Source organism: Denticeps clupeoides, chromosome 20 (genome assembly GCF_900700375.1).
Source record: "Denticeps clupeoides chromosome 20, fDenClu1.1, whole genome shotgun sequence".
Taxonomy (NCBI): domain Eukaryota; kingdom Metazoa; phylum Chordata; class Actinopteri; order Clupeiformes; family Denticipitidae; genus Denticeps; species Denticeps clupeoides.
In genome coordinates this window covers 15798584-15825747 of record NC_041726.1, presented here as the reverse complement: position 1 = coordinate 15825747, position 27164 = coordinate 15798584, and the positions used below count along the sequence as shown (strand labels likewise).

Below are 27164 nucleotides of genomic sequence, written 5' to 3'. Positions count from 1 at the left end.
ATGCACCACGATGCATCCCATCAATTTATCTACATTAGTCCACATTATTTTTTCAAATACGTCAGTGTGATGAGAGTTAAGATCAAAGAGTCCACACAGGCGTTCAGCACCCTGTCTGGATGGAGTCAAATAAAAACTCCATGCAGCTCCTACCGAAATCTCGATGAACGCTGAACAGTGACGAATAGTGCCAGTGAAACGGGAATTGAACGCAGCTACAAATAAAATGCAAACGGTGTTCAGAGGGTGTCCATGTCGAACATCTGCGTGGACTAGGCCGAGCTCCTACCCGGAGCAGCACTGTACTCCGATCAGACCACCACAATCACTACCGGCACTACTTTTTAACTAGAATTTTTATACCTCCGTTCGAAATTCACCAAGCAACGTCATTATGATATAATCAATTATGATCTGCACTGCATCCATGCAGAATCAGGCATGTCTGCATCATTATTGCGCTGCATCGATTATGAGTTTATTTTCAACACCCCTACTTTTAGCGCATGTGTGATTCCTCTCATGTTGTATTTGCCAGCCTTTGAATGCTTTTGATTTAATGACTTACCCTTGCTGAGGGACAGCTGTGGGTCTCTCCTGTCGTGTTGGGGACAGCTGGTGACATACTCCCCCCGGCTGTTAAAGATTAGCAGTGGGGGGTGATTCTGCACTGTCTGGGGTACAATACATTCATTTAACATGGCATAATTTCACCTAATCATATTCATGCATTCATGCGCAGAAAGATATTTTATACAGTTATACAGTTATACAGTTATTTATATTACATGTTACCTTCTTTTTTTTTTTTTTTTTATCCTTTTTTAGATAGAAAAAAGCTCTTAAGTCAAGTCACACCCTGGTTGGCAGGGCTCTTTATTGCTCGAACCCATGTAAAGATTAGCTGGTCTTCAATGCTCCTTGTATTGTACAGCTGCTTAAAAACACAAACCGGGGCTGTATGGCCGGTGTTGTTAAGTACAGCTGCTTGAGACATACATTTCGCCCCATCAGACCAGCTGCTGAAAACACACACACACTCTGATGTAAACTGACACACAACCTGTTTGAATGGGATTTTCACTTCTGAGAAGAAAAAGCGAATTGGCCCAACCTGCCGTTACAGCTGCAGTAGTTGCACGTATCCAACCGCGCAGACTTTGTCTAATGGGCTGAACCTTGTGCTTTTGCTTTCTAAATTGACTGTCAGTGTCACTTCTAAATGACCATCTGTGTTCACCAGTTAGCAATTTGGCAGTGTTCAACAGCACGCCGAATGTTGGTAGCGATGGTAGCTGGCCGCTCGGAAACTGTCCCCCGGTGGACCTAATAAGAGTTTGCATGTCTGCATTAGCATAGCGCTCGCATTCCATGCTAATGAAATGCTAATGAATATTCTTCCCCATCTAATAAGCCGCTGCTGGCTCTGCTCTGAGACGCTGCCGGCAACAGGTGTGCACTTCGAATCTTAAACATGCATCCAGGATTCAGTCTTTAGACGATCCTCACAAAGAGCCTCATGTTTCAAGTGTCCTTGTTATCATTATTATTTTTCCAAGAGTCTCTCAGTTGTGCAGCTACTTGGGTATCCATGTCTTGACAGAAGTTTCCTGATCCTTGCCTTACAAATGAGTGATTCCTAATGAGGGGCACGTCTGCCGGAGCCCTTCCTAGCACCGTATTAGACACCGACCACTCACTCTCGCCTACGGTTTCTGTACCCCCAGTAAACAGCCCCCAGTATATGGTCACAGGGGGAAAACGTGTTATTAGCTTCTGTACCCCCAGTAAACAGCCCCCAGTATACAGTCACAGGGGGAAATCGTGTTATTGGTTTCTGTACCCCCAGTATATGGTCACAGGGGGAAATCGTGTTATTAGCTTCTGTACCCCCAGTATACAGTCACAGGGGGAAATCGTGTTATTAGCTTCTGTACCCCCAGTATACGGTTACAGGGGGAAATCGTGTTATTAGCTTCTGTACCCCCAGTATACGGTTACAGGGGGAAATCGTGTTATTAGCTTCTGTACCCCCAGTATACGGTTACAGGGGGAAATCGTGTTATTAGCTTCTGTACCCCCAGTATACGGTCACAGGGGGAAATCGTGTTATTAGCTTCTGTACCCCCAGTATACAGTCACAGGGGGAAATCGTGTTATTAGCTTCTGTACCCCCAGTATACAGTCACAGGGGGAAATCATGTTATTGGTTTCTGTACCCCCAGTAAACAGCCCCCAGTATATGGTCACAGGGGGAAATCGTGTTATTAGCTTCTGTACCCCCAGTAAACGGTCACAGGGGGAAATCGTGTTATTGGCTTCTGTACCCCAGTATACAGCCCCCAGTATATGGTCACCGGGGGTAATCGTGTTATTGGCTTCTGTACCCCCAGTATACAGCCCCCAGTATACAGTCACTGGGGGAAATCGTGTCATTGGCTTCTGTACCCCAGTATACAGCCCCCAGTATATGGTCACCGGGGGTAATCGTGTTATTGGCTTCTGTACCCCCAGTATACAGCCCCCAGTATACAGTCACTGGGGGAAATCGTGTCATTGGCTTCTGTACATTCAATTCAGCTTGTTGACATTTTTGGCTTTTTGTTATCAACCTCTAACATCCCACACCAAAACAGTAGTTATTTTAGCTGCTGGCGAGTTGGTACCATGTGTAGTGTGGTAGTAGCCTAGAGGGTAACACACTCGCCTATGAACCAGAAGACCCGGGTTCGAATCCCACTTACTACCATTGTGAACATGCAGCATGTTGAGGAGTCTGATTGCTTCTGGGAAGAAGCTCTTTCGCATTATGGTGGATCAGGCCTTGATGCTACAGTATCGTCTGCCAGATGGGAGCAGTGTAAAAAGTCTTGTGTGAGGGGTGGTAGGAGTCATACACACACAATGCCAGTGATGTGGCCAGCCGCTTTAACAATCCGCTGCAGGCTCTTCTGGTCAGCAGCAACGGTGCTGCCAAACTAAATGCAGATGAAGATGGTCAGAACGCTCTTTATGGTGCTCAGAAAGGTGGTGTTCATCACTCTCTCCACTATAGAGCCGCTAATGCTGAGGGCTGTATGGATGGAGCGAGTCTTCTTCCTGAAATCGACAATGTTTCTTCCATCTTGTCCACATTAAGTGACAGGATGTTCTCTTTGCACCAGACAGCCAGCTGCTGGACCTCATCCTTCAACATTTCTGTATGACACTACTTTGTTATTTGATAGGGTAATTTTTAGAAATTTTAATGGAATGGTTTGTGAAGATTTATCATTAAGTATGTTTGGTATTATTTTGTTGCTAAATTGAGTTGCAATTTAAGGTTTAGAATTGTTCCATGAGAATTGGCATCACAGACCAGTTTCCCATAGATCAGACGTTATGATAGAAAAATAAGATTAAGAGCGTAATAAACTCCACTCACCACAACACAGATTCAGTAGCAGCTCTGGACTGGAGACCAGGAAGCTCCCCGGAGACGTTAATATTTTACTCATTTCAGTTTGTGTCAGCATTTGGGTGTAATTTATTTATCAGGCATTAAAACTATGACAGAGATAAGTGTGTGGAAAGAGGCTCAGATGGGGAGTGATGGGAGAATATCTGGTCATAGTTTAAAAATTAAATACCCCATAACTCTCATAAACAATAAAATGTCAAAGTTTACCGGTAACCCAAACAAAACCAAAAATGACCCAGCTTTATCAAGGTAAGTGCACGATATAGTTGTTTTTGACGGCCTGTCTTAATTTTAGTTTTAGTCTAATCTTTGCGTTCAACCAGAGGAAATAACGTCTCATCTCATTCCGTCAATGAATATAAAGAGGCATTTTAGTATAGATTTTATAAAGCATACAGATCCAAAAACACATGTGAATGAGAGGATGAGGTTGGTGATGATGTTCTACATCGACCCTCTAGAAAGGGCTGTAAGTGTGCATTGGTTGTCTCACTGAGGAGCAAGGGCTGTTTGTTTCCCCCCTCTCTCCTCGGGAGGTTGAGAGGCAGTTTGCCAACTGACACCGGCACCCTGAGAGGCATGTAATGAGGGCTCTCGTCACTCAGGCCTCACATGGGGCACCAGCTGGGTGCAGACGCACGGGGCCATTGAGAAGTGTCACCAGGACCAGCTTTGTAGAGCAGCTCTCTCACATTTGGGTGTCTGCCGGCTATTCAATAATGGCATCTTCCAACGCAACCCCATCCTTCTCCATGAAGTGATTGTCACACGTGATACACAGCAGCACAGCACACAGTGCACACAGTGAAATTTGTCCTCTGCATTTAACCCATCACCCTGAGTGAGCAGTGGGCAGCCATGACCAGCGCCCGGGGAGCAGTGTGTGGGGACGGTGCTTTGCTCAGTGGCACCTTGGCGGATCGGGATTCGAACCGGCAACCTTCTGATTACAGGGCCGCTTCCTTAACCGCTAGGCCACCACTGCCACCTCTGCTGTCAACTCTTCAAGATGTTTCCCCTGCTGAGCCAACGTACCTCGGGGAAGTAGAGCACACTCCTATCTCCTCAAAAAAAAATCATGGAACCTCGGGTGCTTTAAGCCCCTAGATTCTTCCATGGCAGCCCAGCATTCACAATGACATCACACATCCCTGAGCAGTGGTCTGGCCATGCATCGGAATTGTCATCTACACCACGGACATATATTGTGAGCTGGGCAGTGTCAGTGACGACTGTGCTCTCATCATGAGCGAGATTACATCTAAACATACAGGGGCAACCAGTTTGACTCCATCTCCATGGTATTTTGCGTCCTCCTCAGCATGTTTAGTTGAGTAATGGCGCTTGATGTTGTTGTCCTTGTGCACTGCGACTTTTTCTGCTCAAATAACAGGGTGCTCAGCAAAGAAATATTGCATCTCCCACTTTTCCTGAAATTGTGCTGTCACCAACCTTTCTCTTCACTGCTGGCTTTGACAAGGTCATAGTTGGGGCAGTGTGACAAGATATATATTCATAACAATTGGTTTACGAATTGGCGCTCTCACAATACAGTTTCAGTCAAGTGGTTAGCTAACCAGTGACGCACAGAGAACGGCACTTCTGCATAATTTACTTCATGCAACAACTGCACGGAGGATATTGAACAGCCCGGTAGCAATCGCAGGGCAGTGGTGGGTACCGGGTAAGGAAACAGCCCCGTAATCTGAAGGTTGCCGGTTCGAATCCCGACCCGCCAAGGGGGCCCACTCTCCTCTGTGGCATTGTCAAAGGAACATCGTGGTTGGTCGTTAAACTGATTTTAATTCGCAGATTCATCATGATAACAGATCATCCGCATTGATAGTGGCAATCATATCGGCCTCAACTTTCAAACAAATCAGGCCATTTAACTGATGAAAAAATAAAATACAATCCATAAGATGCTGAATCCAAATTGATTTCATCCAACTCTAAGTCAAACCTGCTCAAACACAGTAAGAAGTGGTAACCCTATGATGGCTATGAGATGTTGTGACATGCTTGCTTGTTACTGTTTGGGTGTCACGTTGATTGGGAATATGGGGGATACCATCTCTGGGGGCGTTTGAAGGTTTGGTGTAGGTGTTTTTGTTGTTTTTGTTGCATATGCTTGTAAATATGTTGGGCCGTACATTTTGTGTTTTTGTTTACTTTGTTTAAGAATGTTGGAGGTTTAATTGGAGTATTAAGTCTCTAACACTGGTTCACAAAAGTTTGACTGAGCTAATCAGCAGCTTATCATGTTGAAGAATTTATGAGTGTTAAAAATTCAACAAATAACGGATATGGAATGAGACATGAAATGTCTTTTTTTGTGTGTGATATCAGAGCTTGTGGCAAATATGTCAATCGACTGCATTCATAATATTCTCCGCAGGGTGAATTCAGATAGGTTTTTGCTTATTGCTTAATCCTACTTTCTTTTGGATCTACCTACTCTTGTCTGTTCAATATAACTCTGTACGATACCGAAACGTCTATACTTTTATGTTGTGTGCACTGGGATTTTTTTTAATGGAATATTCCTGTCAAAAGCATGTGACACTGAGCAGAGGAGCCCTTAAAATCTTTCTGCATTATTGTTCTCCAGAACAGAATATGCTTAAGTAGTGCATTAGCATTTGCTATCAGCGGTTGCCATGGAGAACTGACTAGTGTCTTCACTTCCCGCTATAGCATTTTACCAGCAGAAAAAGAACAACAGTGTAGCATGCAGAAAATGAGTTTGTTCAGGTGAGAGGTGTGGAGATCGCTGGCAGGCCAGATGGACAGTTCCTGTGGCGATGGGTGCATTAAAAGGCCACTTTTACTGCTAGGAAGGCTCATTACGTCTGATAGCTCATGACCTGTAATGGATGAAAGAATTTGTCTGTCCTGGCGGATTGATTGAATCCGTGTTCACAATCCAGGAGCTCGAATTCGCTGTGTATAAGAAGAGCTGTGAACCACATCGACCTTTTTTGATAAGGGTCAAAAATGTGAATTCAGCCAACATTTCCACTTTCCACTGAATGTACAACTCATAGACCGGGCACCATGCAAGTCACACTGCAAACAGTTTCTGAACAGAATGCAGGACTGCATTTGACTGAACAGGTTGATGTGTAGTCTGTACCATTCACTATACCAAGTTTGTTTCTCCACACTCTTCGGTTCATGTGGGTTATCACTGCTGACACGAGGAGGATGGGATCTCATTCTGAAGTCCTGGTATCTCTCAGTGTCCTCTCCTTTCTTTGCTCCAGGAGTTTCTTCTTGTAGCAGAGACACCATCAACCGGATTCAAATTCCTTGCATGTTGACTCATATTAGAAAATATCAATACAGCAATGTATCGTAATATTATATCGATAGGGGGACATCAAATATCGATATTTTTGTAAAGAAATTTAGTCCAAAATTCAGTTCTGAGTTATGTTGTTTTGGCTGAATTGTTGTGATCCACACAGATCGTACACAGCATCTTGTTTATCTTGTATTTTTACAATTTCAGTGAACAGTTGAATATCGCCGTATGTACTGTGTCACACAATATCGTGAGATCCTTGCCAATTCTCACCCCTGTTGACTCACATACTTGGCCAATTAACGTGAATCTGATTCAGACATCTTGGGCTTGCTCATTAAAGGTTTTGACCTCCATATCTCTTTCATGGGTAGGTGATTGGATCCAAGTACTTTACAAATGAAGATTGATTCATTGATTATACAGTGACTTCTAGGCATAGGATAGCTTCTTTGTTGCTTCATTCACTCAGATTTAGTTTGATAAGCCCAGTTTCACAGTTTCTATGCCTTTAAATTGCCTGGACCTTGAGGGAATAGCCACACATTTACATTTCTGTGGGGGTCCTTTTTAAGTCAGCTGACCCGGCGGTGCCTCGGTGGTAATGGCAGCAGTTGAATTCTGGACTTTTTTAAGATTTATTTAGAGTGGAGATAGGAGTGCGCTCAGACTCCATCTGGCAGACTTCACCTCATTAATCACTTCATTCTTCACCTCCTCCCCACCGCCTGTCATTTAATCTATAGCCTCCATCCCTCTTCTCATTACACTTGTGTGGCATCTTCCAGTGCTGCCAAGTTCGAGCCCCCTCCCTAACGAAGAAGACAGTGGCGCGTCACCTCCATCATCCATCCATCGCCGCTCCTCACATCTCTCTCCTCTCTTCAACTGCTGCCTTATTGTAGCCAGTGTACAAACAAAGTCAAATCAGCAAACACAAATAATTTTTTTTTAAATAGAAAACTTTGATTTGGTGACATTTATATAGCAGATGATGATGGATGTGGTGTTGTCAGTAATTTAGTCTGGCAATGAGAGCTGAGACAGATGCTATAAAGGCAAGGAGCAGAATCAGGAGTCACGTGTGAAGCATGTCTTAGGGATTTTGCAGTGATCAAAGTGATCAAAGACTCCCAGATGCCACTTTAACATTTATTCACTGCCATCGGTGCCACAGGTTAATCAAATTTGTTTAATGTCTTAATGGCTTACTTTTGTGTCAGTATGATGTTTATTATATTTTTCAGGTAGTCACACATCACATATGATGATATACATACAGTACAGGCCAAAAGTTTGGACACACCTTCTTATTCAATGTGTTTTCTTTATTTTCATGACCATTTACATAGATTCTCACTGAAGGCATCAAACCTATGAATAAGCACATGTGGATCATCATATATGATGTGTGACTACCTGAAAAATATAATAACATCATAAAAATAATAATATAATGCAAATAATAATAATAACAATCATTGTAAATCTACTTACTGTAATAGATTTTGTTATAAAGATAATTTCTCAAAATTACTGTAATACGGTTTGAGGAAGGAGGGGCACACACCCTGGACATGGTGTGACATTTTTTATTTTTTGCTAAATTAAAAAGAAATGATGCGATGGCTTAAAGCAGACAGAAGTCAACTCAAAATACAGCATGCATCTTACAGGGTTCAATGCAGGACAACATGAATCAGGATAATAGGTAGCATGTACTGAAGTGTAGCATGGACTAGGTTTGCTGGTGTAGTCAGTAAGCACATAAGTAATGTAACACCAAAAATGATAAATGTTTAAATCATTTTGACTAGAGGGATAATAATAAAACAACTTGACTCCTGTACAGACTCATATACAGCTTATGTATACCTATACTATATGTAGATATTGCTGTTTTTTGAGTGTATATTCCACAAATGCCAATGCAAACATGTTTGTGGATATGCAGGGTGCTTCTCATTAATGCAGATGCATGGCAGTCGCTCAAAAAGGATGGAAGGTGACATCATGTAACATTTCCTCCAATCGAGGCTCTGGGTTCCCTCCTTTCAGATCACGTGGGCTAATTAAAACATAATGGGCACCATTTTTCAGTTGTCTGTAAGCGCATCACCCACTAAGCATGGGCCTTGCTCTCAAGTGAAAGGTCAAAAATGTCATCAGTATTGTTAGAAAAATGGGTTTCTCTTAATTACAGCGAGGACTAATCCTCATGTCTTTCTAATTATTCTAATTTAGTTCCCTGTGTAAGCTCCTATGCTTCCTCACATCCTTTATGCTTGTCTTGTGTAGACATCTTTGCATTTTCAATTAGACCTGTTACGAGAGGAGAGATGCTCAAATGGGTCAGACTGCCCACTCCCCGCCTGCGGAGGAGGGCCAAACCTCCAAACGTACATAGGGGTTACTGTCCAAACCTACATAGGTGTCCAGATGTCTGAAATGAAATTGATTGAACAGGGTGTGGAAAAAACACATCTATTTATGAGGTTGAAGGAACAGCCTGAAGAAACAGGATTGTGGCAAGTCAAAAGAGCACAGTGGCCTCCGTAATCCTTAAATGGAAGGAGTTCGGGATTACCGGGACTATTCCTCGAGCTGGCCAGACTGAGCAATCAGAAGAGAAGAGCCTTAGTGAGAGCGGTAACTAAGAACCCAAAGATCACTCTGGCCGCATAGAGTTTGCAAAAACGCCTAAAGGACTTTCTGACTGTAAGAATTCTCAAATATTCTCTAGTCTCATGGCCTTGATTGTACGCTGTATATGTGGAGGAAACCAGGCACTGCTTATCACCTGCCCAACAATGAACTATGGAGGTGGCATACTGGCACTGGTTATAGTTGAAGGAAACTAGCATATCCAGATATCCTGGATGAAAACCTAGTCCAGAGTGCTCAGGACGTCAGACCGGGCTGAAGATTCACCTGCCAACACAACAATGACCCTAAGCCCAGTCCATGATAACTGATAATCTCCTTCAATGGCCTAGTCAGAGCCCTGACTTAGAGAGACCTGTCTGTACACCAACTTTTCCCACCCAATCTGACCGGGTTCATTAAAAAAAAATCTACATCATTCCCAAGAAGAGTCATGGCTGTTTTAGCTCAAAGAAAGTACTGAGCTAAAGGCCTGAATATTTGTGCCCAGTTGATATTTCAGTTCAGTTCTTTTCTTTTTTCGTAATAAATAATACTGGCAAATACTGTTTCTCAGCATTGCATTTATACATTTACGTATGTGTGTGTTCCTTATAACAGTGTGTAGTGCGTCTAGTGGTGTACTGTGTGTTAGGGTTACTAGCTGTTGCCTTCTCTCTGAATAACCGTCTCCAGAGACTACGCTGTCTGGCCTTTTTTAAACTGCTGTTTGATTGTGCGACGGCTGTTAAAAGCATGCCTGGAACGAATACGTACAAACACACTCACGTTCACACTCAGCTCTTTTCCTCTCAGCCTCCCTCTCGTTAACCGCTCAGCACCATAAATAATGGAGGGAGTTGCTCTAATTTAGGTGCCTTCTGTGCCATTTTTAGCAGCCGGTTCTATTCTTGGAACTGCCTTCACGTGCCGTGAATAAACGCTGAATTATTCAAAGAGCAAGTAGTAGAGCGACAGACACAGAGATGGGGGAGGGCTAAGGAGAGTTCTAGGTGAAGAAATGCCTTCTCAGCCATGTATGCTTTTTTTCCATCCCAATCAAGGTTGAAGGATCACCATGGTCTGCTTGGTGTTTTTCATTTCAACAGCAACACTGAACACGCCATTTAAAAGACCACCCTCATCATAAAACCTTGTGCAATACCGATGTAAATTAATGTTGATAACAACATAATGAGCTCAAAAGTACATCACTGCATATCCTCGCTGCATTACATTGGTAGGTGTTGAGTAGTCTATTGATACGTTGTGTTAATCGTATATACGCAAAATCTTTTTTTTTTTTTTTGGTAGTGTCGTTATTATCATTTTGCACATTTTCTAAAAATATTCAAGTTTTTCTTGTTCTATGTCACAGATATAATTATCAGAAGATAGATAAAAACCCAAAGGGGGAACTCTTCTATTGTTAGCATTCTTTTTATTGTTAGTTTGATTTCGAAATACAATTTAGTACATACAGTTATGTGCATTCTAAGGGTCAAGTTGTATTGTTTTATATTAAGCAAATGTTCGGACATTTTTTGTAAGGTTGTGGTCTCTCATGGGGGGGGTTGGGGTTCTGATGCAACTGTTCCAAGCAGGCAGAGCTCCAGTTTAAACTCATCTCAACTGCTACTCTTAAAAGAGACACTTTAGTCAATGTAAGCTGTTTCAGTGGAAAATTTGACGTGATTTGATACCTCTACACTATCTCTGCTTTCTATGGTCATCTTTGCCTTCTACCTGTATAACCAGTAGCCCTAAATAACAGCTTTTTTTATTTTACTGGATAACTAATAGATTAGATAACTAATTTGCGGCAACCTCCCGACTGCAAGATTTCTATTTTTTTTATGTGTGCTCGACAGAGTGATTTAATGTGTGACAGTCTTTTGTTGAAAAGTGTTTTGTGCCATCCGGGAGCTACATGAACAGGCAAGAGGATGGACACACTCCAAGCATTTTAATAACCATTGAGGATAAGGATAAGAGGACTGATATGCTCGACCAGCCATTCAGGCCTCAGTAAATCCACGTTTCCACTGGTCCTCAGCCATTATAGCCTAAACCTCTCATTAGCGGTAACGAACAATCCATGTACTTGTGAAATAGGACACTGTGCCATTAAAAAAGACATTTGAGTTATGGTTCAGCTTCACCTTTGTGGGCTTCTCCACCCATATCTATAGGAACTAAATGGAGATGATCATTCTTTTAGTGGTAGGATCTGGCTAGAATTTTTTTTACTTTTTTTTTTTCATCCTTCCCATTTGGTAAGCTGGGGCTGATGTATGCTGGTGGTGTTGCTTTCATTCATTGCCATATCGTCAATCATAAAACTAACAAATCAGGCTCTTTTCACTTATCTCACTTCTTTGATAAATGACCTTGCTGAGAATCTGCATATATCTCACAGTATTTGCACAAAATTGGCCTTTTTGATAGTGCAGTGTTATTAATGTTAGTCAAGTTTATCAGTAATCTCCCACTCTGCTGTTGCTGAATCCAGGTGTCTGCAACACTTTCTAATCTTAATGACCATAATAACTTCAGGAAGTGTTAACACAATATTGTGATCTCTTTTCTAACACAAGAATATAAGGTTTATTTTGTGTTTGGTAAAACAAGGCAGAATGATGTAATGAGATGTGGTCCTATACTGCATTTTAGTCCATCACAGTGGTGGTCTGGTCTAACAGCAGGGTAATGTGCTCTGAATGTAAGTAGTGATGCTGATCAATGTCCATTTGGAACCATACATTTATTTTTGATTATCATGACTCCAGCACTGCTTTTGTTTAGAAAGGAGCTGTTTTCCTAAATCAGCTTCTAACAGGATCTGCCAGTTAGGAAGATCCTGTTACAGTACAAGACCAGCCTTTAGAAAATTGCGTCTTAACTGAACTAGTTATTTGGGATCAAAGTTGTCTTTCATCTATTACTTCAGTGCTGCTCTGGGGTCTCATTTATAAAACAAATTGCATAGAAATCACACTAAAAGTGTACATGAGATCAAAAGATGAAAATGACATGTAAAAAGATGTATGAAAACGTGTGAAAAGACCTGAAAGCGATATATGCTTTACGTGGGATTGTTCATACATGGATTTGGACATTCCGCTCTCTACACGCCCCCATTCAACCATGCTCAATGCTGATCACCTCATGAATATTTAACCCTCCTATATAAACCTGAAGAAAAAACAACGGCATCATGGCAACCAAGGGCAAAAGTAAGAATCTTAATAGATGTGATTGTGGGTGAAGTGGAGCCAAAAAAAAGACTTGTCTTAGTAGTGGGGTGGCAACAGGTAACGAATGCTGCGAATGAAATGAGTGAATCGGATGGTCCGGTTTTATAAAAAAATGTTTTAAAGTGATCATACAAATAGGATTCTATCCAAAGACAGTGTCTGCCACTGGAACACAGATGGCTTCAATACTGAGTGCAACAAGTGTGTTTGGGGTGGTGTCTGAGAAAGATGTAGACACAGACATGGCCGAGACAACACAGAAAGACATTTTTTATTTGTGTTTCTGAGAACAAAAGGTTAGATGACATATGACAAAGTGCATATCTAGGTAATCTAAATCAGTCTATGAGCAATCATCGTGGGCTGGAAAAAAAAAATCTATTTGTCTTCAAATTCAAATCTATGCCAGTGCATCTATTATGTTACGTTACGAACAAATGTGATCGTATTTATGTGTTTCCAGCAATCAGACTGATTAACTTCACACTTCACTTCAAATGTGTATATTAAGTTAAGATTTGAGTCAATTTATATATTTCTTTTATTTATTTTGTCACTATTATAAATATGTGACTAAATAATTTCAATTAAATGTATATTGCATTAATCACAAGCATAAGTAATTATTGTTTTATTATTATTATGTACGTTTCTTACTCATCTGTGGTCTCATTGTGGTCACATCTCAATTCATTTTGCACATGTTTGTCTTGTCTTGTGTGTCCTGTTTGAAATACCCAGCATATCCTCTTACAAGCATCTAACATGATGTTGTCCTGTTTGTCCTTGTTCAGTGTACAGAAAGGTTTGGCTTTTCTTTTAAAGTCCTGTACGGTATTTAAGTTTTAGTTTAGTTTAGTGTGTAAATACAAATAGGTATTCCTTTCTTTTACGATTGCTCTATGGGGGCCTGTGTGAAACAGCATTTCAGTACACAGTGTACTGTGTATTCTGTGTATAGTGTTGTACTGGCAATAAACCAATCTTGAATCAGATTTTTTCTCCCCAAAATGTTTGCACGCAATGGTTAATAAATATGCACACATTCTGCCTTCAGATTTGTTTCTATCGATCACAACGTATGCATAGGAAGAGGCAAAAGTTTCGTTTTGTGCACACGTCACCGCTATAAATAAGACCCCTGCTCTCTAGTTTTATTCATATCAATCAGGAGCGAGTACCACCGTAGCGAGCCCACGACTGGAGCCGTACTGCCCAGCACTCGTGTAAACAAAGCCCCACTGAGTCCCATGGGCTATTAGCATGTCACAAGGTCGCATAGCAATTAAAGGGCCGAGAGAAGGGCTTTAGTGCGAGATGATAATCATCTGCAGCACCTGCTCACATGTGTTTGACCACTAACTAGAAGGTCACGGATTGGACGGTTTATTGGATGGCAATTAAAAAAAAATCTTGTGTTGTTATGAAATTGTCCTAAAAATCTTGTTAATGTAAATCTATACACCTTCATTCAATATAATATAATTACTAATTATCTCATTCAGAGTTTCTGCAGGTTATCCATATTAGATTATGCAGAGGCAACACGGCTAGATCACCACCCCTAAAGAATTCAGTTCCGATCAGACAGTCTGTTCATCAGGTTAACAATACCACTGCTCACTGTATGGTGGTCACATGGCCTGGCTCTAGAGTGCTGAATCCATCTTATAACTCTAACTGTAGCCATTACTTACCTCGGCAAATGTCCGAATAGCATTACGTCTGAAATGGAGCGACGAACATTTCTGTCCTTGATGTATGTGTCAGTAAAGCCGTTCTCCCTTTTTTCATCGAGGAATTTTTCAAACTCAGATTTTTTTTTTGTCGTCCTCCCTTGTATAACTATAACACCTCATTGTTTTTAAATGTATTTAGCACTGGTGCAAAATGTTGCTCATGAAGAGCCAAACTTTAGACCATCTCCTCACAAAGAGCTGGAGACGGCGCTGTGCTGGCCCCGCCCCACCACCCTCGTTCCTGTTCGTAGCGCCTGATGTCTGAAATGAAGAGGATTCATCTCCAGCGTTGCGTGAGAGGCCTGTAATTAAACAGGGCCGATATAAATAAAAATGCGGCGGCCTCCGTAGTGAGTCACAGTCAGCCCAGGAACAAAGGAGAAATGTTTACCCAGTTCTGATGAAGTCTACCCTCAGGGTGTGTGTGTGTGTGTGTGTGTGTGTGTGTGTGTGTGTTCAGGTGAAAAAGATTATGCCATGAATGAAAAATCTTCCGTATTATTGCTTTTTAAGTCTTTTTCTACACCTTCTCATCACCCTGCTCCACAACACATGAGCAACTTTATGGAAAATATATCCAAAGTTGTATTTTTCTTTAGCCATGATATACGCGTTACAAAGTATAAATCACTATAACTTATTCATGTCCTCGTGCCCTGATGATGACTGTGCAACGTTATCACAGTTTTTCTTTTTCTCGATTTCTGAAATCGTTCCTGGGGTCTCCGTCTGGTTAAATATTTAGATGTTCCCATTGTGGGCTGGCATTTGTGAATCAAGTGCAGAGCGGAAGAGGAATATTAAGCCATAAAACGGCACATTGCCGAGAACATTGCCACTGAGCTGGGGGCGAAAGCACGACCTTCTTCCAATGTTTTTTTGGCTGTCTGGCCCCTGTAGTTCCAGTGTTAAGGGTATCGATCTGTGAATGGGAGACTTGCTCATCTTCATATTTTTCCCCTCATCATTTTATTAGTATTTCTTAATAACTTTAACCCCAGAGAAGCTATTTGGCATAAGATAGATGAGATTTGTATGATACGGATGTTGTTTAATATTATTTTAGTGGTTTTTCTTTTGGAAACCAATAATTCCCAACTTTACCAGCTTACCTAGAAATGCATGACAGTTCAGCCTGTTATTAGCAGTTAAGCAATCATGAAAATCATATCAGTGAAGCCTTGCAAGAAACAAATGGCAGCTATTTGTTTTTTAATTTAAAAATTAGTTCATATTATGCTCCTCATTTTACAGATTTAATTCAATGTAGTTCATTCACTCAGTTCAGTGTCAGATCATTTAATTCACTCATGCTAACACACACCGCAAAATCTGCAACTGAATAGAAAATATTACAAATGTATAAGTAATAGTCATTGACAGTTAGATTTTTATTTTCTTTTTTAAATATTGCTTTGCGGACCATGGGCATTCAAAATGTCAGTTATTCTAATAACCAACAATGTCTGGATAGGATTTTAGATTAATTTGATGTAATGTTAATGGACAAAACCTTTTTCTTTTCTTACGAAAACAAGGACATTTGCATTTTAACGCACTAAACATTTGAACAATAGTGTACATATTAGGAGTCTCATAAGAAACCTGAGAACCCCAAGGAAGACCCTTACCCCAGCAATAGTCTTCTGCCACTCCTAGGGTTTCCCAACGTGTCCCCAAGAAGTTCTTTTGTGGGCCCTATCCTGTAGGACATGCCCAAGTGCTTAGCTCTCTCTTCACCATTCACTTCAGTTGCTTCACTTGCCGGAGCTCATTCAAGATTTTTGGAATCCCTTCAGTTAATCATAATGTTTTGTTTTTTTTAACCGGAAGGTTGCAGGTTCAAATCCCGCACTTGCTGTGTCAGATTCTGTGAGCTTTTGAGGCCTAAATGGTTACACCTGTACCCTTGAGCAATTCATGGCTACAGACTGCTCACCAGGGCGATGGGTTAAATTCAGAGGACACATTTGTTGTGTTCTGTGCTACGCAGTGTACCACAATGACAACGAAAAAGAACTTCATTGTCTGGTTTTGGTGTACCTCCGTGCTCTACTGCTGACCTGTGAGGAGCCCTGTTACGGCCGTACTTTTAAGATTACATTTGAAGCTTATTACTGTAAGAATCTCCAAAGACCTGGCTGAGGGAATGAGTACTCCGTTAAAAGACTCCTGCTGAGCCATCTGTGTTTCTGTGAATGAGATTTATCCCTTTTCTGCCTCTTCCGGAGCTTATGATGTGCAGATTTAAACCGGTTTCAAAAGGGTCACAGCTCCACAATTGATCACTGTGTGTTGAGCACTGTGTGCAAGTAAGAAGAAGCGCCTCTTACTTGCATCTTATTTTTATACATTTTTGTTTTCTCAAACTGCTTGCAAAATCCGTAATGCTATGAATCCATTGTCTCGCCCTCCATCTGGGGAAATTGCTTCTCAGATATGCCTTCGCTTGCAATCAACCCAAGATTTGGGCCCATTATGGCCACTGTAATAAATCTGAGTGTTTGAGGGGTGCACCAGTGGAGCTGTGATTATTTAAATAGACTCACAATATCAAGAGTAGAGTGAGATTGTTCTCCTCCAGGCGATCTCTACACGCATTAGCAGTTCAGTGTGAGAGGTAGAGTACCTCATTAACAGGGAACTAATCGGTTATCGGGTGGAACAATTAAATGAGATGGTGGAATGAGAGTAAATGGAGGGCTTACGTACAAATTATACAAACAGCGTTTCTCCAGAATAGTGCTACACGTAACATTCAAACAAGGTAACGTACAGACGTTTAGTGCACGTGTGCAAGACAGCCAAAAACTGAAAAAGTCAGAATTCTCGCAATTATTCGCAAATGGAAATAATGGAAATAATTTCCATTCCCTACCATTGCTTAATTATTATAAACACTGCATGTAGCAGATTGGAATGAGAACGTTCTTTCAAGGGAGCAGAGAGTTTCTGAGTTTATTCCAAAAAAAAAAATGCACTTTTCTCATTTGTCTGTCATTTCATTTGTCATTTGTCTGGTTTTCAATCAAATAGATTATATTTTAGAATGTACATGCACATAATACCTTATATTAATACAGTGCTAAAGATGAATTGAACATCACTCTTTTGCTTCATTCTTTCCATATTTGCGCCTTCTCCCTCGAAAGCAATCAGTAGGCTGCACTGTAATATTTTCAGCCGATGTCTAATACCTGTGTTTACTTTTCCATTTTTTCGGAGCGTATATCTTCCCCTATGGTCTAATCAAACTGTGCGCTCCCTCGCTACGCAAATATTTAACCCGGATGGGCACATTATATATAGCTAGGTCTCCACTACAGCCATGGGGATCATGCATATTTCATTCCATGCAGGGTTTTTGGCATCTTTGCTTATTTGATTCATTTTTTCTGCCTTTTGTTTTTTAGTGGGAAAGTTGCGTTTGATTGGCTGGAGTATTGCTCTAGGGTTATACTCTTGATATTACATTGTTTTTATTATAATTATTGTTATTATTATAAGTATTAGTAATGTACGAGTTCCAAAATTAAATAGATAATAAACTACTACTGTAACTACTGTACCTTGTTCTGGATCTGCTAAGGGAATCTGCTAAATGCTGTCTCATTTATAATATACATTTATAATGTAAAATCAAAATATTACAAATTATTTTTTATTATTTAATTATTGTTTTTTTTTATCTGTTTAATTTTGCCACTTATAGCACTCCATAATATTAACTCAAAGCTAAAATCTCAAAGAATCACGAAGCAATTAATGTTTGACTCAATATTGATTCATTATTAAGCTCAAGTGACCAGATTTCTTTTCAATGTGACAGATCTGGTGTTTCCATGGATATGCGGGTACAGAAATCAGATGTTTTCATATCAGATTAGAGACGCTTTCATATGAGGTCTTAGATCAGATATGTCTGATTTGTGGCCAAGCAGTATGAAAGGGAGCAGTCGGATTGGAGTTCATCTGATTTTTATGGCAGCACTCACACTGGGCACTGTCGTCATCAGCCAGTGCTTCAGAAATCTTCTGAACAGGAATGTGTGAGCTTTTAAGTTTTAAGCAGGGGAAAGAAATATGACTAGAACAGTGAGGCTTGTGATGTGAATGTACATTTTCTCTTTCTGATATCAGCTGTAATCTGTTTGTAGCATTTTATTTTCTGAGAAAAAAATTTATCTGGCAGTGGTGATTGTGTGTTGTCATTAATATTATTTCCTCTGCCACTGGAAGTGTAGAGATTGTCAGATGAAACTGGGTTTCATCACCTGCATCAAAAAGAACCAACAGCTTTCTTTCTTTTTCTTTTCAGGTGAATTCAATTCATATCTGCTTGCATCTCAGGCTTAGCTGCTTTTATCTTAATGAAAGATAAATATTACAGTGGTGGCCTAGCAGTTAAGGAAGCGGCCCCATAATCAGAAGGTTGCTGGTTCGAAACTCGAACCGCCAAGGTGCCACTGAGCAAAGCACTGTCCCCACCTGTCGCCTGTCATGGTTGCCCACTGCTCACTGCTAGGGTGATGGGTTAAATGCTGAGGACAAATTTCTCTGTGCACCGTGTGCTGTGCTGCTGTGTATCACAATCACTTCACTTTGAATGTGTAAAATACCCAGAGGAACTTCTACAATGTCACAACATTTATTTCTGTATAGAGTTGCATTAAGATCTTGCATTAAGGGCAATCAGACTGCTGTGCATATTCTTCTCCAGCAGATCCCAAATATTCTCAATATTCTTATTCTTAAGATCTGAACTCTGAATCCATGTGTGAAAGTGATGTCTAATGCTCCACGAACCATAACCCCACCACCGCCCCTCCATTCTCACGCAGACATGCCCATCACTCTGGAAGTGGGTAAATCTGAACCCATTAAATCACATGACCTTCTTCCATTACTCAAGAGTCTAATCTTTATGCTCCCTAGCAACAGTAAGCCGTTTTTGTTTTTACAATTAGACGGTTTTCCAATTAGATTTTTAAGGCTACGCAGCTGTCTAATGCCAACCTCTCGAGCTCCCTTCACATTGTGCGTGTGGAAATGTTCGTACTGTCACTGTTGGATGTAGCTGTGAGTTCAGCACCTCACCTTTTTTTATTATGACTTTATTTCACCAATTGTTTCAGTGATCTGCGATCATTTTTTTTAACCGAACTACTTTTCCTCCACAATGAATATTGTTCCCCTTTTTTTAATAATGCGTTTTTATCTCCTTAGACATTTCATTTGATTGATGCTAGTCAATAATTTGACCCTTCTGAAACAGATGAACATCTTTCCCATCTCTACAGGATTTGTCTTCCGACATGCAGGGATCAGCTTCTCATTTCCGTCAGTTAGGGTTAAATGACTTTTTACCTTCTGAAACATAAATCATTTATGCAGTAATTATCCAATGGGAGACACTTACCTATCCAGATGATGCCTTTTTTTTTTACTAACAGTCAAAGGTTTGGAGACAGACTGTGGAGACTATGACAGAGTTTTTTTTTTTATAATTTACCACAGGCAACATATTTTTTTTCTTTCAACAGAAGAAAACAAAGCAGTCTTCTGAGTCGCCTTCATCAGTGTACCATCATAGCTGCTTTCACAGGATTGTCATCGTCATGAATCAGGCTCATTAAAATGAGTGAAGGAAAAGCAGCCAACAAGTGCTTAGTTTTCAGTCTTCAATCTCGTTATTCAATGTAAAAAAAAAAAAAGAGAAAAAATTTGACTGAGTCCGAGTAGCTGTCTGTGGTTGATGGAATCTGGTTGATGGATGATGCTGTTATCCAGGCCCAGAGTAAATACAGAACAGAAGTAAGTTTCTAGATGCGATGCTTATTCATTTACTTATTAATTTGCTTTTTATTAATTTACTTTACATTAGAGGAATGGATTGTTACCCTCTTCATGATTGTAAGTTTACTATACCGCCATTTGCATCATATTGACAAGACGTTTTTATGGCCTTTTCCTTATGATTTGCAGATTATTAGAGGAAGTTCTCTTTAACACTCCTGCACCCGTTCAGAACCCTTCCGCCATTTAACGCATGTTCAGGTTCTAATGGTTGGTGGTTAAGCAGTGTTTAGCCTTAATGGCTCATTTCTCTCTGCACTGAAGAGTTGGTTACGCGTTGCGGCCTCCTGACCTAGCAACCTTGTGAGCCCCTGAGATTCCCCTGTATCTGTTTTAAATGCTTGGAGGATTTAAATGGCTTCTGCAGTAATCAAGATATTTTCAACATCATTTTGTCACTGCTTGTGCATTAAGCTTTGGTGGTTCTAGCCTGTGTGGTGCACAGCCTAAACAGGGTGTGGCCTGACTCACCTGTCTTTTTTAATGGAGCGCTCATTTGGTGGGTCCAAGAATAATTTGCTACGTGATAGATTCCATAGACATTGCAGCTCTTTATTAAGGGTTCAGTCTAAAATCTCAGTCCCATCTTGCACGTGGGTTCAGGTTGATACGTATTGGACCTGCTGGAGAAGCTGTTCTCCTGCGCAGATGCTCACTGCTGCTCGCTGCTTCACCGCCTGTTCGCTCCTGTTGCAGTAATAATTCACAGCCAGAAAGCAGACAGACGCCAGACATATTTCAGGAGCAACCAGCATGGCCTGCTTGCTTATGAGCTGCACAATCTCAGTGGCAACAGGCTGGAGTCGGCACAGTCTGACAGAGTCTGTGAGAGAGAGTTCAGTTTAGCCTAAAATGTCAAAGTCTATTGTTGCATTAAATGCCCAATTGTGTGGGAGGAGTATTTTTTATCTCTTTCTTTTAAAGTGAAGTGAAAGTGAAGTGATTGTCATTGTGAAACACTGCAACAGCACACGTGCACACAACGATATGTGTCCCCTGCTTTTTACCCATCACCCTTGGTGAGCAGTGGGCAGTGTGTGGGGATGGTACTTTTGCTCAGTGGTGGTACCTTGGCGGATCCGGAATCGAACCGGCAGCCTTCTGATTACGTCCACTGGAAACCAGTGACGGAAAAACAGCACGCCACGAACCGTCCAAATTCTCCACACAGGCATCTCTGGCCATTCTAAATATTATTCGAAATGACATCTAGGTCTCGCTCATGAAGAGACAAACGTGAGCACGTTTTTTACTGATCGTTGGGAGGAACGGTTTTTCAGAAAAGGTTTGTTCATAGCACTCACCCCAGTGGTTTATTGAAGAGTGATTGGCCGATATTTGCTGAATGACACCACGATGCACTTAACACCTCCCTCTATGATGTTGACTCAGGTCTACTTTCGTCAGGCCACAGGGCTCCTCTCCCTTGAACATTTATTTTCCCTCAAGTTGATCCAGAATTTTCCGTGTGGCCAGATGCTTCCCAGGATTTCCCACCACTGTGTCAAATAGAATTGGTTCCAATACAATATACAGTAGAGAGCAATACATGTACAGGTTCCACAGATCCTTAAAAAGTATTACATTAGATTTTCCAAACTTAAGGCCTTAAATATCATTAAAAATCCAGAGTTGAAAGGTCTTAAAATACTGCAAACGAAACAAGTGTATGTACAACAGCGGCAGATGTAAGGTGGAGGTCCCGTCCCTTATGAATGATGGCCACCCGTCTGGTCTCCTTACTTCTGTGATTCTTTTTCTTGTTCTCTCCTTTCTCTCTCCAGCCCTCACCCCTGCTCAGTGTGGCGACACGGCTGCATGAAGCACAATCTGTAGCATTTTCCGGTTGCTTTTACAAGAACTTCTGATCTAATGAGATGAAATTGACTCTCGTCCACTGACTGTCTACACCCAAGTTCTCTACACGCAGTCGACCTGAATGCTCCATAAGCACAACCTCCTCACACACACAGACACTTGACTGCATGAAGAGGCTTGACAGAAGCAGGTCAACAGTGCTTAGAAGTGACGATGGATCGAGAGGTCAACCTCTGTTCTTCTGTTCCCCAGCCTGTTCGCTGAATAACGAAGTCCTTTCCAGCCACACGTGCAGCAGCCTTCTGCTCCACCACACACGCGGCATCATAAACATTAGGGGTGTGGCTACATCCAAATGCAGTTTATTTTAAATGGTTTTGATGGTTTTGATGAACAATTGGCTGCTCCCATTAGGGGTCACCACAGCAGATCAACCGCATGATTGATGCAGAATCTATATTTTGCACTATTACTTGTTCAGTCCCTGGTCATCTCTAAACTGGACTACAGCAAATCTGTACTGGCTGGGCTTACGCTGAAGACTATACGACCTGTTCAGATGAACATTTTCACACACACACACATCTGGCTCCTCAGTGGAGGAACCTATTCCAATTGCCATCTTCAAGTGTCACACCTTTTTTAGAAGCACCTACTGGATGAAATACGCATAATTGCTCCATTACAAAAACTAAATCACTACTTATGTTTATTATACTGATTGTACTTTTGTAACTAAATGTAATATTTCATACATGACAGTTGAGCCTTTGCTCTGTGTTGATGGGACAGCTTTTATCTGTCAGAAATGTAATATTGGTCAGGTCAAAGCAGAAATACTTATGGTTTATATGAAAATAAATTGTATGGTGTAAGTGTTGTGTAAGGGTAGGAATGACACAGAATATGATATGGTGGCAAAATATGACTGCTGCAGAATCAGGTTCATTACATGATCATATCATAAATTACACTCATCATATCATAAATCTCAGTATGAGCTGACCTGTCATTTTACAGATATATGATTTGTGGTGTTTCCCGGAATTTGCATACTTTCATAGAGGCACAGGTGCATTCACAATTCCCAGAATTTTCCTGAAAGGACACATTAATATGCAAAGCATGCTGACAAAAGGGATTACGCGGAAAAAAGATACGGAAATTGGCTTTGTGAGCGGTTCGCGCTGGACACTTCTCATTTTCTTCATTGTAAGACAAACGTTGAATATCCTGTGTCTGCCAGTGAAGGTTAATAAAGGGTGAGACATCAGGGTCTTTGGCCACGTACGCAACCTGAATTAAGGTCGCACTTGACAGCCCTCCTGGCACAGAGAGCACGCTGGGAAATGACCTCTCTGACCCCAAACATGTTCACCCTCACCCCTCCACCCCTCTCTCGTTAGGCAGCGAATGAAGCTGCCGTGGCAACTAGTGTCTTAGTTAAGGACCACCCACCACTGTTACATCACAGCCACATACTGGCCAAAGATTAACCAGAGAGTGAGTGTGTGTGTGTGTGTGTGTGTGTTGTGAGTGATTTCATTGATATTACAGAATTGGGGAAGAATTTTTTTGGAGGAGTGCTATTAACCCTCTGTGCAGTAAGAGCATTTGTAAAAAAAATAATAAATTTGATAATTTGAAGAAAAATTACTGTTTGTAATATTCCAAATACTTTGTAATTCATTGGCTGCTCATTAATCAGTCAACTGCACACCTCTGCACAACAGACATGAATCTTTTACAGCCCAGCAAGGTTTTAGAAAGATGAGTTTGTTTTGTATTTTTTGATGATGATGAAGATGATCTGCATTTACCTTTATAAAAGCGGCCAATCAGAGTGCAGCATTGTCCTTCCCAGGACTGCTGCTGTTACTATATACCGTAGTCATACATAGATTGCTAGTGACATTGTCACACCTGTGATGTGGAAGAGTTCAAAAGTCTATCCTACTCACACAAACACACACTCACATACGCACACACCTTACACACTTTATTATCCACCTCCAGTTAAGCACAGCGGCACTAACATCCCTGCCCAGTCGATCACTCTGGGCTCTCTTGTGGGCTCCCCACGTGGTTATGTAAGGCAATTATAAAACACTTTGTGTATTTTCAGTCACTTCCCACCTGGGAGGCGGCATTCAGAGTGGCTTTACTGACCAATCGGAGAGCGCCACACTTCCTCTCACATTTGTGTCTTTCCTATTTAGAACGTTATGCACCTATAATTTGCACATATCATAGCAACAATGCTTTGAATTTTTTTTTTTCATCACTCTTGGAAGGTGTCGCTTCAAAGTAGCAGTGAAACATTTGTGTAAAAGCGGCTATATTCAGAATGTCCTTGTTGCCAGTTTCTATATGCCCACGATGCTTTTCTGTAAAACTCCCAAGTTTCCTTTCTGAAACATACCCACGTTAGTCACACTAGAATAACTATACAACTCTATTCATTTTTCTCCACATTTCTACTCCATACAGCAGCAGACCATGAACAGATCAGCTGATGCTGTGGAAGCGAACCGAACCTAAACTCACCCCTACGTGCACATTTTCTACATTTACAGTATCTGGCAGATGCCAACATCCAGAATGAAAGTTCTTCTTTTTTCTTTCCCTTGTTATTGTATTTTCTTCACCCGACCATGTATTGGTATGTCGTGCTCGTTGGTATGATCGGTCGTGTGTGTGTGTGTGTGTGTGTGCTTGTGCGTGCATGATTATGTTATACCAGATATATCTTGATCTAGTATGACACATATAACTTAGGTTTTTGGGAAATTTGTAATTGAAGATATATATATTTTTAGTTTTTGGTTCCCCCTGTTTTGCTGTTTTGTTTAAAGGTTTTTAACTGAAATGTAAAAAAAAAAGGATAAGAAAGAGGTGATGGAATGATACAGAATTAACTACGACAGCAAATTATGTTTAGTCTACTTGCCTGGCTGCACCACACCCAGGAGAGCACCATGACAAATTGACAACTTTTCTTTCCCCTCATTATATTCTACTCTCTACCTCACTTTCCATTTTCTCCCCCAGTGGTTATTTATTTAGTCAAGAAAATATAATCATATATTTAAAAAATATATATTATGATGTGGTTTTGTGTTTAATAATTCTGTGTCTCTTCCTCTCTGATCAGATGTGCTGGTGAACGGGAAGCAGTGTGATTGTGACATCGTTACCGACTGCAGGGTGGGAGACCCTGTGTCACTGGAGGTCAAACTGACCAATCACAGCAAGAAGGAGGTGGGGCCTCTGGCTCTTACCTTGGTGGCCTTTCAGGATTACCAGAATGGCATCCAGAACCACGACCTGCAGGACGCCGTCACCTTTATCGGGTCCAACACCTTTTACATCGACAAGGTGCCTTGCGAACGTGCCGTTTCACAGTTCAGAGTTTAATACCATACTGAGAAACTCCAGTAGTAAGAATTCTGCTCTCTTTCTTAGTTCTGGAGTTTCATTGTCTTTGTTTTTTTGTCTTTTCTTGCTGCAGGTGAACCCCACGTTCAGCTCCACATGCACCGGTGCCCTGCTCTTCCTCTACACTGGGGACTTCTATCTGAGCATCAAATTCCAGGACGACAGCACCAGACGGGACCTCCCACCTGCCTTTTTCGGCCTTCCCACTGTCCACATCCGTGCACTGGAGTCACCCATTGAGAATGGAGCCTGAGGGCGATACACAGGAAGAAGAAAAAAATGAATGAAATTAAAGGCAGTCACTTTCTTTAATCAGTTCTCCCATAAAGCAAAAAGCTATTCACCATCTTTCTATGGATGCTAAGAAGTCATATAAACATTGTTTCATAAAGCATTCAACCTCTGGATTCAAATCATTTGCTTCTTCTGTGAGTTAAAATAATAAACTGACCTGAGAAATGTTCATTTATTGTGTAGTTCTGACAACAAGCAGGGCACATCCTTTCATCCCCACTTCCTTTCACAGTCTGGAAGTCAGTGATCGTAATCACATTTTACCCAGCAGCAATGTGTCGAGCGAGGGATCACCACCGCCTTCATCTGGTTAACCATGTATCCACACTTATGCTGCACTTTTTTGGACAATTACATCGATGTGCATGAAATGCATACATTGTTTTACGTTCACATTGAAAGTTGATACTGTTCTGCTCATCATCTCTACTTCATTAATGTACTGCTGTTGTGTTTGAATGTTGTTTGTGAGAGAATGCCGATGTTAAGTGTTGTCACATGTACAAATGGCAAATGTTTCATTTACTGATCCACCAAAAATGTAACTATTTATCTCTGCACCAACAATACATGATGGGGAAGAGGCTTCTCTATCTTGTCTACTGCTTAAACTCCTGAAAACAAGCCTGTAAATATGACAACATTGTGGAGTGATGATTGCTTCATTTCTTCAATGCAAATGATGAATCTTTGGATGGAGACTTTGCCTTTAAGGAGGTCGAGATTAATTGGTTTTTGAGCTGTAGTTGACTATTAACCAGGAAAATGATAGGAGTGACAGTAGACTTCATATATGAACCAGAAGTCACAAACCCCACTTACTACCCTGAGCATCTCGAGGGGGACTGTCCCTGTCACTACTGTAAAAAGAAGTATAAAATCTCTGCACAAAGAACTGTATTAAAACACTCCAATCTGATGTTACCTGGCAGAAAGAGGCATGGCACAATAAAGCTTAAAAGAATGAACAGTATCTAATTTATTAACACCAGTAGATTACTATTGCAGTTACATGTAAATATTGTACGTAAAAAAGTTACCAATGTTACAGAAAAACCCAAAATAAAAGAAAGAAGAAAGGAATAGAGGAAGAGAGATAAAAACCAGGAGCCAAGCTACAGAGAGGTCGCCTGGTCCAGGAGAAAACAAGTGGAGGAAAAATCCCCCCAGCTCCCGAATAGAGAGGAAAAAGAAGTGCCCATAAGAGAAAATTCTTTTATACATTTGACTCCCAGGAAGTTGCCACCCTGTCGCTCTCGTTGTCGTTTCCCGGCCCTTGGCGTCTCCTGTTTGGGGGGTGTCGCAGCCCAACAAAGACAAAAGCGGAGGACCCCAAACAAATGGCTGGCCTT

At 41.2% G+C, this 27164-nt stretch overlaps 1 protein-coding gene across 9 annotated transcripts in view; it reads left to right on the top strand.

Annotated features, from left to right (window-relative positions):
• The window catches only part of trappc9 (trafficking protein particle complex subunit 9), a 154153-nt gene extending 127373 nt beyond the window's left edge, over window positions 1–26780 (top strand). For 7 of the 9 annotated variants that reach the window (XM_028963924.1, XM_028963921.1, XM_028963920.1 and 4 more), the window contains 2 exons: window positions 25235–25458; window positions 25592–26780. In XM_028963924.1, the coding sequence (XP_028819757.1) occupies window positions 25235–25458; window positions 25592–25771 (404 nt within the window). In that variant the 3' untranslated portion in view covers window positions 25772–26780. Of the gene's footprint in view, window positions 1–25234; window positions 25459–25591 lie in introns of those variants that run through there. The other 2 variants (XM_028963923.1, XR_003743327.1) reach the window with 2 other exon arrangements.
• Window positions 26781–27164: the final 384 nt, after the last annotated feature.